Below are 15,000 nucleotides of genomic sequence, written 5' to 3' on the forward strand. Positions count from 1 at the left end.
TTTGAAGCCCTAACCCTGTACTATTAACCATTAAAATAACAGACTGTATCCCTTTAAAACACGTGTGGTCTTATTGAACATTTTGACAACCTTAAAAGTGATTGTCAAATGTTTTATATTTTAGGGGAAGTGTTGGCTCTTACCTGCTCCTCCTCCAAGCCGCTGCCTAACATCGTTGACCCCTATCCTCTGCCGGGCGTCAAACCCCTTGCCAGTTCCTCCTGCACCCCGTCCGAACATTGGTCTGAGAGAAAGAAACATTTAAGGTTCCCATTACATCATACATGATTTAAAGGTCCAATCAGTGAGCTGTATAGAGAGTGAGATGATAAAGGTATCTTACTATCTGATCATTAAGGAAACATGTTGAAGTGCTGGCTTCTCTGACAACAATGCAGCAGCCAGTATGTCCTCCTTCTAACTTTAGATTCTGCTCCTGAATGCTCTGGATTTGTTTGGACCAGAGAAGGTAGGCGCTTTTAAGACACACCCCCACACGGCCGTTTTGGACGCCCCTCGGTTTGTCAGATATGAGAGCAGTTATCAGGTCAACAGGTGTTGCAGCGATGGAAGCGGGCAAGAGAAGTGGTTCAGATAGAAGTGATTGTACCCGACCTAAAAAGCCTCTGCATGTTTCTAATAAGCTCCACGAGCAGAAACGTGCTCAAACTAGGATCAATATTGGAGATGCTTTTGAAAAATGGAGAGAGGTTAGAACACAGAAAGGTTTACAGACCCATGCCTGGTCCCTCTCAGCGTGTAAAGCGTCCTTGTCTCATTTGAAATGCGCTCTATAAATGTAATCCAATCATTATCTCTATCTCCAACAGGATTTAAGAAAGATCAGCACGGTTTTACTTTGTGTGGTTTTGAACTCTGGTCCTCGTTTTTTTTAATCCATGCTTCAGTTGTTTGTTTAACTTTATGTGCCTGATGTGTAATCTATGAGAACACGTTTATGCTCTCAGACTGACACAACTCCGCTGTCACAAGGACAGACACAAGAAATCTTTCTTACCGAAGGTCATAACTCTGTACAACAGCTCACCTCATGTGAGCAGAGAACTGTCATCATGATAATATCTGTCTCTTCTTACTGTCATCTGTTCTGCACATGTTACATTTACAAATGATCCCTGCACTCATGTTCACTTAATTTGTCTGTCTACTCTCCATTATATTGAATAGTTTCTGCTGATAACATGTCTACACTCTGCACTTTAACTTATGTAAATACTGTCCATTTAATCTTCCATATTTAATCTTCCATATTTAAGACTAGTAATGTTTACTTAAATCCTGGTTGTATATATTCACATTCTTAGTTTTGATATTTTTAGTACTTATTTACTTTGTATTTAATATTATATTGTGTTTTTTGCTCATATTGTGTGTTTGGACAACCTGCTGCTGGGATCAATGAAGTAATTCTATTCTAAATAAATAAACAAACACCTTTAGTCTTACTTTGTTTACCTTTATCTTCATGTGTTTTTCTGTTTGTATTTTTATCCTCTGTGAGACTTTTAATGATTTTTATGTTTTATGTTCTTAAAGTTTCAATAAAAACTTTTAAAGATGAATTTATTGTTTCATAAATTAAAGTTAATAAAACATTTCTGTGCTTCATTTTATTTTACAGTGTGAACATATTTGAACAAGTCACCACCCTGTTGTAACCCAGTGCTCCCAGGAGATCCACACTGGGAGAATAAAAACCTGTTTTAATGAAAACATAAATATTAGCATGCCGCTAGCCGAGTGATGCTACACCCTGAAGCCAACTGAACACAGTTTCAAACGTTTCTCTACGTTAATGTCGGACGATTAATGATCTAACTGAAGACTAACAGACTAATACATTAATAAATTAACGTTTAAAGCTTCACATTTAAAGGCCTGCAGCAGGCTAACAGCATTAGCTCAGGCTAACAGCGTTACCTCAGGCTAACAGCATTAGCTCAGGCTAACAGCATTAGCTCAGGCTAACGTTTACGACGTCGGGCTAAAGTGAGCTTAGCACACAGGCTACCAAAGGTCTCAAATCTTATAAGGCTTTAATATGTTACTTGAAGTTGCTGCTGCTTAAAAGCCTAAAACTGAATCATAAATGTGACGCTGTTGTACCTTTTAATTGGTGTCTTGAGGTTGATGCCGCGCCGTCGTATTACTTCATCCAAAGAGACGTCTGCCATTTTCTGTCCCGCACTGCCTCACGGCGCATGCGTGCATACGCATTTGAAACAAAGACTACGGATGCCGATTTTCCGGAAAACTTGATACTTGGTTGTACGTTCATTCATTAGTTCTAATGTCACTTTTAATTGTTTGTATTTGATTAAAAATGTAAAAACAACCGTCGATGTTTTATTTTAACATGAACACACACAGACTTTATGATTAAGCAACTGTTACTGCTCTGCGCTCGATTAATCTTGACAAAATGCGGAATCCACTCATGCCTCATTACCCATGAGCCTTTGCAACAAAGCGCTTTAACACTGTTTTAGTCCATATGTCTTGTGAAAGTCATCGAATTACTTTTTTATGTTCTGTTTATGTATTATTTTTTAACAACCATAAAGTTGCTGTCTGAAGGTTAAAATAAACAAATGCAGGTGAGCTTCACGTCGCACCGTGATTGAAGAGGGCTGCTCACTGTATTGTATTCGGTCTTCGACACTCGATGCGTCATGCCTTAAACTGATGAGTAAGGAAAATAACGACGCGGGGTGACGCCCGTGTCCTCGTTTACATTACGAGAAGAATTTTTGAAGGGTCAAAGGTCTGCCTGCTGAGGTGACTCGCTTACTTCGCGAGATGCCTCGTGGGACCAGGACCTTCCCCGATCCCCAAACATGTTCAATATAAACTATAAATAAAGATAACATTTAGATTATCTGCTGCTCTGCTCTCTTCAAAGAGCATTTCATCTGTTTTCTGTTGTTGTCATTCTTAGTTAAGCCTCTTTGAGTATTATTGTTCAACGTTTTTCTTCAGATTCTTTTAATGATTTCAGCTCTTTATTGTTATTATCTGTAACATTATGTACAGCAGGGGTGTCCAAAGTGCGGCCCGAGGTCCATTTGGGACCCTTGAGGGGATTTTTTGCGGCCCGTGACTTCAAATACAGAATCAGAAGATTTTGAGGTCTTGATTAAGATCGGCACATTATCTTATTTTTCTTTTTCATGTTAACAAGAGCTGAACAATATTCCTAAAATAGAAAATGTTCAGTAACATGTTGTTGTTGTTTTTTTTAAATCTACAGCTTTTAATATTTTCCACATTTTTTTGTAAACTATGAAAAAAAACGTATGCAAAGTTTTTTCAAACAAGCGGACTGTTGTTTAACCATTTAATGACCTGAGCTAAATGAAGAAAGCTTTTCTAAAAACATGAACCACGTTACAGGCTCTGAGAACAAAACAAATAAAGTAGAACAAAGAAATCAAAGTATTTGATTTCCTTTTATTAAAGGGTTTCTTTAGCGAGTCTTTTGATTCTGATCTACAAAGCCTTCCTATGTTTTCAACTATATTTTAAAAAACAAAACCTGTGGCCTGCGAGCGATTCTAACACGACTATTTTGGCCCGCAAGAAAAAAAGTTTGGACACCCCTGGATTACAGTGACACTACTGAAAATGTTACAGTCTCTATAAAAAAAGTTATCAGACCTCCTGAGAGATGTACCAACTTTAAGATCTTTGAAATCGAGTGTAAAACTCACCAGTTCACTGCTGCATTTTATAAAACAATTTTATATTTTAATACATTTATTTTAACACCATTTCTTACCATAACTCTGAAATGCTTATTTGTATTACTCTTTTTAGATTTTAGCTGCTTTTATTTGTCGTCTCTTTAAAGGAAGAATGTGCCAGTTTTGAGCCAGTAGATGTCGCTCTTGAGCTCCAGCATGAAACCAAAACAAACTGCTGTTTGGCCACGCCTCCTTCATACTGAAGCCTCCAGAGACACACCTCCAACCCCCCTCCACTCGTGTTTCTTTTTTAACATCCACAAAGTTGCTGTCTGAAGGTTAAAATAAACAAATGCAGGTGAGCTTCACGTCGCACCGTGATTGAAGAGGGCTGCTCACTGTATTGTATTCGGTCTTCGACACTCGATGCGTTATGCCTTAAACTGATGAGTAAGGAAAATAACGACGCGGGGTGACGCCCGTGTCCTCGTTTACATTACGAGAAGAATTTTTGAAGGGTCAAAGGTCTGCCTGCTGAGGTGACTCGCTTACTTCGCGAGATGCCTCGTGGGACCAGGACCTTCCCCGATCCCCAAACATGTTCAATATAAACTATAAATAATTAAAGATAACATTAAGGTCTTTTTGTGCTGTTCTGCTCTTTTCAGAGAGTATAGCATCTTTGGGTTTAGTGGTTGTCATTCTTAGTTAAGCTTCTTTGAGTATTATTAAATGTCAGTCTTCAGATTATTTTAATGATTTCAGCTCTTTATTGTTTCTTTATTTATTCTACTCAAAATGTTAAAGTCTCAATAAAAAAAAGACATCAGACCTCCCAAGAGATGTACCAACTTTCAGTTCTTTGAAACTCATCAGTTTACAGCTGCCTTCCATTAAACACTTTTAATTTATTTTAACACGATTTTTAACTCTGCACTGCTTATTTTATTACTCTTATATTTTAGCTGCTTTTATTTGACTGCAGGATTTTTGCACTTCAGCATCAGCCTAATTTTTCAACATCAGTTGTTGGTGCTTGGCTTTGTAAAAAGAAAAAAGAAAAAATTGTGTTCCATAAAATGTTTTTTTTAGTGTTTCATAGAATATTTTGTGTTTTCTAAAACTTTTTTTGCTTTAAATACTTTATTTATACTAATACTATACTAATACTAATATTTTTGCGAATCTTAGATATATTTGCCTTTAGTTAATTTGGTTTCCCATTTCAGTTCTAGTCCCTTCATTGATAAGTGTTAAAAGAGGAAAAACTCCAAGTCCCATGATACAGTTGGGCAGGCGAAGCTCCAACCTGCGTGTTCGCTGCTCATCATCCCCGCAGCCTCTCGGATCCGTTAGAGGAGAAATGGCTGCAGCTCTGTCCCGTGCCCTCAAACTGCCCGGTAAGATGCTCTCACCGTTTTTCACCGAGACAGTTTAACGACAACATTTAAGAGAGAATGATTTGATTCAACACATCTTCCGTTAAAGGCGGGTTTTCTGTAATTATCCTCTTTCTGCTCTGAATGCGCATTCATAATGTATTTATTCATTTACGGCACACCGTCCGCATCTTCCTGTAAATACTATTAAAATGAGTTAAAATGAGTTAAATGTTCCTGAAAGGATCCAGAGAGATAAAAACAAAGATGTGTTTCTGTGTGTTTAATGAGCAGAGCTGTCTTCTGTTTGTCTGTGAGCTAACTGCTAGCTAACATTAACACACTAACAGACGAGCTGCTGCGTCAACAAGCTAACACTGAAAATAACCTAAAATATTTAATTCAGATTTATCTGTCGGAGTGAGACATCCTAACTGAAGCATGTGAAACCAAATAATACAATAATAACAGTTATTTATATTAATAATGAAATAGTGACAGTTATACTTATCAATAAAGAGTATTAAACTGATAAATATATTAAATAATGATTTAAATATAATTCAGAGTAAAATAATTTAACTGAATAACAAAATGTAATTCATTGTTTTATAGTGTGTGTGTGTGTGTGTGTGTGTGTGTGTGTGTGTGTGTGTGTGAGCCTGACTGATTTATCCACCGGCCAATAATATCGGTTAAATTTTATCGCTGATATTACCAGGTTAATTCAAATGAAGTTTATCATTTATATTTTATTTATAATTGTGTGTGTGTGTGTGTGTGTGTGTGTGTGTGTGTGTGTGAGCTCACTGTATATTTTTTTTAAAGGGCACTGCGTTTACCTCTCTAACTGACCCGTAGAGGGTAAATATTAACTCAACCCGTGTGGTTTGACATTTTATTTTCACTCATCTGTTCAGTTGCGAGCGCTGAAAACACCTGATGTCCTGATACGTCTGCTTCAAAATAAAAGCACCTCAAAGAGATGAAAATAAGGGACTTTTATTGTGAAGAACTTTCCCGAAATTGAACGTGTTATCACAGAGCTTTAGCGGCGCTGCACTCAGCGATGATTGGTGAGAAACAGGACTCACAGGCGCTTCTGACAATGAGTCAACGAGTCAGAGCTACAGCTCGCTTCTTTTAACCATCTTAAACCGTTTTGACCTTAAGGTGCTCTCCTGAGATCTTTGATGTTTGACTGCTTTCATCGTGTTCCTGCAGGGAAGAAGGGCTCCGAGCTCGGGGAGTACGACCCTCTCACCCAAGCAGACAGCGAGGACGAGAGCGAGGAGGACGACCTCGTTCTCAACTACCCCAGAAATGGCCTCGGCAGGGACGGCTGCCTCGGCGCCGGCTCCTCGAAGCTGCGGGGCGGCAGATCCGGACGATTGGTGGGAGCCGAAGACGAGGCCCAGGAGGACGAGGACGACGAAGAGGAGGACGAATGGAGGGAGCGTCTCCCCAGCAAGTCAAGGCAGGACGCAGACGACGGGAAAGGCGGGCAGTACTGGAGCCACAGGGACACGGGGAGGGACAGGGCCGGGGACGACAGAGGGGGGTGTGGAGGGGGTGCTGGACTCGGGGTTCTTAGTGCGGAAGACGAGGAAAAGAGGATAAGGATGAAGCACGCCGTCAGGAGCGCCTTCTTCCTGGTGCCTCTCGTCTGCGCCATGCTGCTCGTGTTGCTGTGTGCGTTTCTGCTTCCCTGCAAGAAGGGCGAGCTGGAGAAGAAGCTGCAGTGGGAGAGAGCGATGGGAGTCGCAGGAGGTAAAGTCACAAAGTCACGCTGGACACACACGAGACTAGAAACACACGAGACTAGAAACACACGAGACTAGAAACACACGAGACTAGAAACACACGAGACTAGAAACACACGAGACTAGAAACACACAAGACTAGAAACACACGAGACTAGAAACACACGAGACTAGAAACACACGAGACTAGAAACACACGAGACTAGAAACACACGGGTGACCACAGACAGGAGGACAGGTTCAAACAATCTGTAGAAGAAAAACAAATATGAAGACGCCCATGTTAGAATTTAGACTGCAGTACCCATTTTAAACACTAGGGGGTTACATGTTTCCTCCTTCATACTAACTCTCCTCACGATGCTCACTTAGGAGGAGTCTCTGTGGCGAGTCGAGGCTGGCTCGCCCGTTAATCAGTCAGCTGTAATTATAGAGGAGCGCGAGCGTCACTCGGCCCCCCTCACGAGTCACGACCTGTTTCTGCATGAAGACGCTGCAGAGACGCTGCAGAGACGCTGCAGAGAGGCGTCACACACAACAAAGATACTTCACAAGCAGAGAATAACTCAGAGTTTAGTTTGTTTACTGTGTCTGCTGACCAGGATCCCTCTCGTGGGCGGAGTTAAATCTGTGTCTTTCTCCGTCCAGGTGTAAACCCACCTGCGCTGGCACTGTGGGATTCTGATGGCGATTCATTGGAGGATGTGTTTCTGGGCGTTACTGAATGGACCAATGACAGCCGGCCCACACAGGGGAACAAAAGTAAGTGAGACTTCTTTTGTTCTTTGTTTCACTCACACAGACGAGGAAGGAGGGCGATCTACGAGGTGCTGACCCTCTCTCTCCTCCCTCAGCAGAGCTCGTTAGCTTGTTGTACAAAGTGGAGATAACGGTGCATTAATAATATCCACATCATGATTGACATGTTGACCTTTGACCTTTGACCTGTCAACACCAGAGAAAAACTTTATTCAGCTCACCGCGAGCCTGAGTGTTGAGTTAACAGCTCGTCAATACAAAGCACCACACTTCAGTTTATATACCTTCAAAATAAAAGCACCACACTTCAGTTTATATACCTTCAAAATAAAAGCACCACACTTCAGTTTATCCATTTTCAGAATAAAAGCACCACACTTCGGTTTGTCCACCTTCAAAATAAAAGCACCACACTTCAGTTTATACACCTTCAAAATAAAAGCACCACACCTTAGTTTATCCACCTTCAAAATAAAAGCACCACACTTCAGTTAGTCCACCTTCAAAATAAAAGCACCACACTTCAGTTTATACACCTTCAAAATAAAAGCACCACACCTTAGTTTATCCACCTTCAAAATAAAAGCACTACACTTCGGTTAGTCCATCTTCAAAATAAAAGCACCACACTTCAGTTTATACACCTTCAAAATAAAAGCACCACACCTTAGTTTATCCACCTTCAAAATAAAAGCACCACACTTCAGTTTATACACCTTCAAAATAAAAGCATCACATGTTTACAAGGGGAAACAGAAATTCACAGAGCAAAGAAGTAAATATTTTACGGGTGCAGTGTGGACAGCGGGCGTACGATCACCTGCATGCAATGCGATATCTAACGCTCGAGTTAGGACACGTGTACGTTTGTTTAATTCTCAGGTGGAGTTTTTTGTAAGCTTTTCAACATTAAACTTTGGTTTTCAAACACATGGTGTCAAAGTATTGACAATCATTCCGCAGATATTTTATTCAGACGTTCATTTGTTTTCCTGTTTTGTTGACTTGTCTCTGACTTTGTGCTCTCTCAGTCTACAGCTTGGTGGCGCTGTCTGCAGTCAGCGGTCAGGTGCTGTGGAGGATAGTCACGCGTGAGACCGTGAAGTATATCCAGTGTGGGCTGCAGTTCAGCACCCAGCCGTCACCCGTAGTCATCGTCATCGGAAAATCCATCGTCATGGCGATCAACGGCACCACAGGTTAGAAAGTCCAGACGTCACAGCTACACAGACGTTTTGAGATGAATCCCTCTGAGCCTCCAGTTTTACATCCAGATTAGAGAGAGAGGGAGATTTTCCCTTCATGACGTCACAAAGGGCAGTAGCCCCTCCCCCAGGTGGGTGACACTCCCACAGCTAGGTGTTTGTTCTGCCCTCTGAGTCTGCCTTCTCACCATAAACAATAGGACATGGAGCGAGAAAGACAGAGTACACCCAAGCAACTTCCAGAGAGGGGGCGTGGTCAGACACAGCTCATTTACATATTTAAAGGTACAGACACAGAAACAGCCTGTTCTGAGCAGGGCTGAAATAGAGGGGTTTATAGACATGATCAAATAGAGGATCAGAGTGGATTTAGAACAAGAAGAACTACGATTAGATGCAGAGGAGTAACACAGAGTTGAATTATTCAAACCCAGGTTGTGAAGAGGTTTTCCTTTGTCCCCTCAGGGAAGAACTTGTGGACGGTGATGCTGAAGAACATCGTCTCTCAGGCCGTGTTGCTTCCAGACCTGCAGGGCGACTCGGTTCCAGACCTGCTGATCGCCACCCTGCCTGCAGACGAGGTCAGGTTACCCCACTCCACCTTTAAACCATGGCTTTATTCAGCATCATCTGAGCTGCAGGCTGCATGAAGAAGTGATTTCATACATTCATGTTACATAATGTTCTAGCATCTTTAAATGTGATTTCTTTCATTTTCAGGCTTCAGATCTCTCCCTGACTCTGATCTCTGGGCTGACGGGGGCCAAGCTCGGACATCCCGTCCCTTTCAACCTCACCGGACAAGGACGCCTCATCGGCCCTTTAGTGCATGAGACTCAACAAGGAGCATATTACATCCTGTTTGGACTAGGTACAAGAATCTGCTGGACATGATCCTGTAAAAAGACTGTGTGTGTCACCGTGTGTTCAGAGAGGTGATGTCGGTCTGGCTGCAGCTTCAGGAGGTAGAAACACCGTCACTGCAGTTTGACAGAACTTGTAAATGTCATTTTTCCATCAGGTAACGTGGAGGCGATCTCTGTGGGTGATATCTACATTAAAGCCACCGGGAAGATGCCCCTAACTCAGGCGCTCCGGAGGAGGGATCCCAGCTGGGAGGTGCTTAAAAAGAGCAACACGTCCTCCTGCATCAACATTTACAGGTACGCCACCGAAGCTGCAAAATAGAGGTCTGTGCTATGATGTGTCAAATCTGCGTCACACCCACACGGCTGAGGCGCTGAGCTCTAATCTTTGTTGGTGCTGGAAAAGATGGTGACGCTAACTAAGATCGTCAACGACTTGTTTTCTTGATCAAGGTCTTTTTATTTTTATTTTTCAAATATATCACAAAAACATAAACAACAACAGCACAAACATAGGAGAGTCAGAAAGGAAACCTGTCCAATCCTCAATTCCCCGAGTACTGGATCATCAGTCAGCCTGCAGCCAGACAATAACAAGAAGAATAAACTGACTTATAAACAAATAAATAACAGACAGAAAATAATCAAATACATTCAAAAACAAAACAGAAGAAAAAAACAAAACAATAAAAAGGTTACATAGTTATGTTGTTAGCTGTCATATCTTCAACAAAAGATAAAAATGGTTGCCAAGTGATAAAGAATTTCCTGGTGCAACCTCTTTCAAAGACTTGTTTACTGCAGGTTCATTCCATTACTCACAACAACAACAACAACAACAACAACAACAGACGTCTCATTAACGCCTCAATGTTCTTATTGTCTTTTTTTTAGAGGAGCAGAGAGTGCAGAGTTCTTGCTCCCCCTTGTGGCCGGTTTTGGGAACAGCCACAACAGCCTGGACACGGTCTCTAATATGAACTCCAGTAAGAGTGACTGGGTCCTGGTCTACGGCTCCAGCAAACTGTCCGTGCTCCGCCAGAGGGACAAACACAAAGAGTGGACCTTCAACTCGTCTCAGCTCCACTGGTGAATAAAGTCAACCATAGTGCACTCAGAGGTCATCTGAGGTCATCTGACATTAACATCACAGGTCGAGTTTGGGATGCTTCACGTGATTCTCTCTCTGCCTGTTACAGCCAACCAGTCCCAGGACACTTCAACGATGACAGAGTGCTCGATCTTTTCATCCAGCATGCAGCAAACGGCACCATGCAGGTAAAACAAACCGAGTACTCAACGAGGCTAAACAAAGAACAACAACAAAAGAAAGAAGAAATAATGTAGAAGGAGGATGAGGGGGGGCGATGTAGAAGAGGTGAGTCTGTAGGGAGTTCTTGAAGGTGGAGAGTGAGGGGGGGGGTCTCTGCTGGTTTTTGGGACTGAGTTTAAGAGGTTTGGAGCAGCAATGGAGAAGGCCTGGTCCCCCCAGAACCGGTGGTGAGTCCTGCAGAGGGGGGACAGGAGGTTTATGTCAGCAGACCTGAGAGTGCGGCTGGAGGAGCTCAGACAGCTTGGAGGGTGGGGGGGCAGGTTATGGAGGGCTTTGTAGGTCATGATAAGGAGTTTGAAGTGGATATGTTGGGGGAGGGGGAGCCAGTGGAGGTTATGAAGGACGGGGGTGATGTGGGAGTGGTAGAAAGCGAGCAGCAGGATTCTGGAAATGTTTTTTGTAGTTGACCTTCAGGGCCACCGTACTGTTCTTCTTCCCACTCTCAGGCGCAGGTCGTCGACGGAGCAAAAGGGAAACTCCTCTGGTCGGCTGAGTTTGTGTGTCCCGGTCTGATGTTAGAATCTTCAGCCATCTTGACCTCAACTGGCCAATCGGCTTTCCTCTTCTGGGCCAGCGATCCAATCAGAGCACAGAAGAACGTCACAAAGACGACAGTGAGTCTGACGCAGAGAAACCTGTTTGTTTTATTTCCTGTTTGGATACTGTAGTAAGTAACCTGTCGTGACTCGCTCCAGGTGTCACCAGGTGTCGCCGCAGCTCAGCCGCTCATCAGAAAACTTTTCCTGCTTCACCCTGCGTATCCCAGAATCCTCCTGGAGCTCCACAGCACCACGGACACGGCGGTCACCTCTGCAGGTACGAAGCAAATCAGATACGCTGCAACAAATGTCAAGCTGGACGGAATAGATCGACCCGGACAGGAAGTCAGACATGCACATAGCGTTTTCAAAATAAAACACAATATACAGACTTTATCAACATGACGTCAAAACAGGACGAACAACAAATCATCCTCAGAATGACAACATGTTGTTTTACCTTTTCTTCTTCTCTGACAGTGAGTTACCACGGAAACCAGAAAGACGCTTTCTACATCACCGTGTCCTCTCGGCCAACGCCCGGCTCAGAGCCCGGCGCTCAGATCGTCAAGAGTTTGGGCCTCAGAGCCGCCGTCGCCAAAGGACAAATCGTCAGGTTAGGAGAGAGCGGCAAGCCGGGAGACGCCGTCAAACCCGGAGCGTACGAGGTCAACAAGTTCTTCAGGCGTCTGACCTTCAGACAGCAGGTGAGAGACGCTTGGAGTGTGACGTCCAGGTGGTGGAAACGTTGATGTTGTGTTGATAATAAATCTCTGTGTTGCTTCGTTCAGTGATGAGCCAGCACTGCCACCACGGTACGACTGGAAGGACCCGAGTGGGATAGAAGCGGACTGAAGTGGGAGATTTCTCTGCACTAAGGACACTCAGGGTCGGATTCACTAAGACTGGATTGCGGCCGCTCATATCTTTATTATTTGTTCATCATGTTCTCCCTCTATCGGCTCCGTCTCGAGGTCCGATTCACTAAGCTTAGACCTCTGATGATAAAAGTGTTGCTTTTGTTTAGTCTGAATGTGAAGAGAAACTATCTGCACCTTTCTTCTGATGGAGCTGCTCTCTGATGGAGCTGCTCTCACTCACTCTGATGGAGCTGCTCTCTCTCACTCTGATGGAGCTGCTCTCTGATGGAGCTGCTCTCTGATGGAGCTGCTCTCACTCACTCTGATGGAGCTGCTCTCTCTCACTCTGATGGAGCTGCTCTCTGATGGGGCTGCTCTCTCACTCTGATGGAGCTGCTCTCACTCACTCTGATGGAGCTGCTCTCACTCACTCTGATGGAGCTGCTCTCACTCACTCTGATGGAGCTGCTCTCACTCACTCTGATGGAGCTGCTCTCTGATGGAGCTGCTCTCTCTCACTCTGATGGAGCTGCTCTCACTCACTCTGATGGAGCTGCTCTCTGATGGAGCTGCTCTCTGATGGAGCTGCTCTCTGATGGAGCTGCTCTCACTCACTCTGATGGAGCTGCACTCTGATGGAGCTGCTCTCTCACTCTGATGGAGCTGCTCTCTGATGGAGCTGCTCTCTGATGGAGCTGCTCTCACTCACTCTGATGGAGCTGCACTCTGATGGAGCTGCTCTCTCTCACTCTGATGGAGCTGCTCTCTCACTCTGATGGAGCTGCTCTCTGATGGAGCTGCTCTCTCACTCTGATGGAGCTGCTCTCTGATGGAGCTGCTCTCTCTCACTCTGATGGAGCTGCTCTCTGATGGAGCTGCTCTCTCACTCTGATGGAGCTGCTCTCTGATGGAGCTGCTCTCTCTCACTCTGATGGAGCTGCACTCTGATGGAGCTGCTCTCTCACTCTGATGGAGCTGCTCTCTGATGGAGCTGCTCTCTCTCACTCTGATGGAGCTGCTCTCTGATGGAGCTGCTCTCTCACTCTGATGGAGCTGCTCTCTGATGGAGCTGCTCTCTCTCACTCTGATGAAGCTGCTCTCTCACTCTGATGGAGCTGCTCTCTCTCACTCTGATGGGGCTGCTCTCTCTCACTCTGATGGGGCTGCTCTCTCTCACTCTGATGGAGCTGCTCTCTCACTCTGATGGAGCTGCTCTCTCTCACTCTGATGGAGCTGCTCTCTCTCACTCTGATGAAGCTGCTCTCTCACTCTGATGGAGCTGCTCTCTCTCACTCTGATGGAGCTGCTCTCTCTCACTCTGATGGGGCTGCTCTCTCTCACTCTGATGGAGCTGCTCTCTCACTCTGATGGAGCTGCTCTCTCTCACTCTGATGGAGCTGCTCTCTCACTCTGATGGAGCTGCTCTCTCACTCTGATGGGGCTGCTCTCTCACTCTGATGGAGCTGCTCTCTCACTCTGATGGAGCTGCTCTCTCACTCTGATGGAGCTGCTCTCTCTCACTCTGATGGAGCTGCTCTCTCACTCTGATGGAGCTGCTCTCTCACTCTGATGGAGCTGCTCTCTCACTCTGATGGAGCTGCTCTCTCTCACTCTGATGGAGCTGCTCTCTCTCACTCTGATGGAGCTGCTCTCTCACTCTGATGGAGCTGCTCTCTGATGGAGCTGCTCTCTCATTCTGATGGAGCTGCTCTCACTCACTCTGATGGAGCTGCTCTCTCTCACTCTGATGGAGCTGCTCTCACTCACTCTGATGGAGCTACACTCTCACTCTGATGGGGCTGCTCTCACTCTGATGGAGCTGCTCTCTCACTCTGATGGGGCTGCTCTCTCACTCTGATGGAGCTGCTCTCTCTCACTCTGATGGAGCTGCTCTCTCTCACTCTGATGGAGCTGCTCTCTCACTCTGATGGAGCTGCTCTCTCACTCTGATGGGGCTGCTCTCTCACTCTGATGGAGCTGCTCTCTCACTCTGATCTGCGATCTGATCGGAGCGATTCAGAGGTGGAATTGTTTTCCTGATCTCTTTCACACATCTCATCTCTCACGGCGCAGTTACCGCCGACTCTCAGCAGATGTTAATTTTTTCACTTTGTCAGCTAGATGCTTTATACAATGATACTGATTCATGTAGAACAATTTACCCCCAAATGACTTCATAATAGATCATTTAAAAAAGACACTAACGCACAGAGATGCTGTTTGCTCTGCAGCGCAGTCAGGGGAGCGTGTTCTTTAATTAGACGATCATATTTGACCTTCAGTGAATCAGGTCCTGAGAATTCAGCTGGAAACATCGTGTTCGTTTCGCTGAGTCTGATTTTTATTCTGTTACTTGAAAGATTAATATTTTTTTTTTTTTTTTTTAAAGGGTTATAGATTATTTGTTTTGTTTTGCTTCATGTTCCGTTTTTACAGTAAATGATTTAAATTATTAACATTTCATTGAATGTTTTGATTTGTTTGGACTTGACAACAGAAGAGGTTCTGACGTGACGCACAATAACACTGACGACCGAGTGTGTAAATATGTTTATATTAACGCATCTCACACTTCTATAACTCCTCTGGTCA

At 44.1% G+C, this 15,000-nt stretch overlaps 2 protein-coding genes and 2 non-coding genes across 7 annotated transcripts in view; 3 read left to right on the forward strand and 1 right to left on the reverse strand.

Annotated features, from left to right (window-relative positions):
* The window catches only part of poldip3 (polymerase (DNA-directed), delta interacting protein 3), a 7,194-nt gene extending 4,909 nt beyond the window's left edge, over window positions 1-2,285 (reverse strand). For all 4 annotated transcript variants that reach the window (XM_061027213.1, XM_061027211.1, XM_061027212.1 and 1 more), the window contains exons 1-2: window positions 2,128-2,285; window positions 144-244 (exon numbers count right to left, since the gene is read on the reverse strand). In XM_061027213.1, coding sequence (XP_060883196.1) covers window positions 144-244; window positions 2,128-2,195 — 169 coding nt within the window. In that variant the 5' untranslated portion in view covers window positions 2,196-2,285. The remainder of the gene's footprint in view (window positions 1-143; window positions 245-2,127) is intronic.
* Window positions 2,286-2,693: 408 nt separating this feature from the next.
* Window positions 2,694-2,847, forward strand: LOC132954768 (U12 minor spliceosomal RNA). Its single transcript, XR_009665857.1, has one exon. It is a non-coding gene; the product is annotated as a U12 minor spliceosomal RNA (small nuclear RNA).
* A 1,290-nt stretch (window positions 2,848-4,137) lies between these two features.
* Window positions 4,138-4,291, forward strand: LOC132954773 (U12 minor spliceosomal RNA). Its single transcript, XR_009665862.1, has one exon. It is a non-coding gene; the product is annotated as a U12 minor spliceosomal RNA (small nuclear RNA).
* A 664-nt stretch (window positions 4,292-4,955) lies between these two features.
* On the forward strand, window positions 4,956-12,649 carry fam234b (family with sequence similarity 234 member B). Its single transcript, XM_061027208.1, has 13 exons — window positions 4,956-5,104; window positions 6,308-6,853; window positions 7,495-7,608; window positions 8,637-8,804; window positions 9,276-9,391; window positions 9,531-9,681; window positions 9,832-9,973; window positions 10,571-10,765; window positions 10,876-10,954; window positions 11,456-11,623; window positions 11,705-11,825; window positions 12,029-12,255; window positions 12,340-12,649. The coding sequence occupies exons 1-13, from the start codon at window positions 4,984-4,986 to the stop codon at window positions 12,340-12,342; spliced, it is 2,151 nt and encodes a 716-aa protein (XP_060883191.1). The 5' UTR covers window positions 4,956-4,983; the 3' UTR covers window positions 12,343-12,649.
* The last annotated feature ends 2,351 nt before the right edge of the window (window positions 12,650-15,000 follow it).

The sequence above is a fragment of the Labrus mixtus genome, chromosome 20 (genome assembly GCF_963584025.1).
Source record: "Labrus mixtus chromosome 20, fLabMix1.1, whole genome shotgun sequence".
In the NCBI taxonomy this organism is placed as follows: domain Eukaryota; kingdom Metazoa; phylum Chordata; class Actinopteri; order Labriformes; family Labridae; genus Labrus; species Labrus mixtus.

What these genes read in the sequence shown, in the direction of transcription:
- fam234b (XM_061027208.1), top strand. Translation starts at nt 4,984, where the DNA reads ATGATACAGTTGGGCAGGCGAAGCTCCAACCTGCGTGTTCGCTGCTCA. An exon ending in GCCCACACAGGGGAACAAAA is followed by an intron (nt 7,609 to 8,636) that starts GTAAGTGAGACT and finishes GTGCTCTCTCAG; the next exon opens with TCTACAGCTTGGTGGCGCTG. An exon ending in AACTCGTCTCAGCTCCACTG is followed by an intron (nt 10,766 to 10,875) that starts GTGAATAAAGTC and finishes TGCCTGTTACAG; the next exon opens with CCAACCAGTCCCAGGACACT.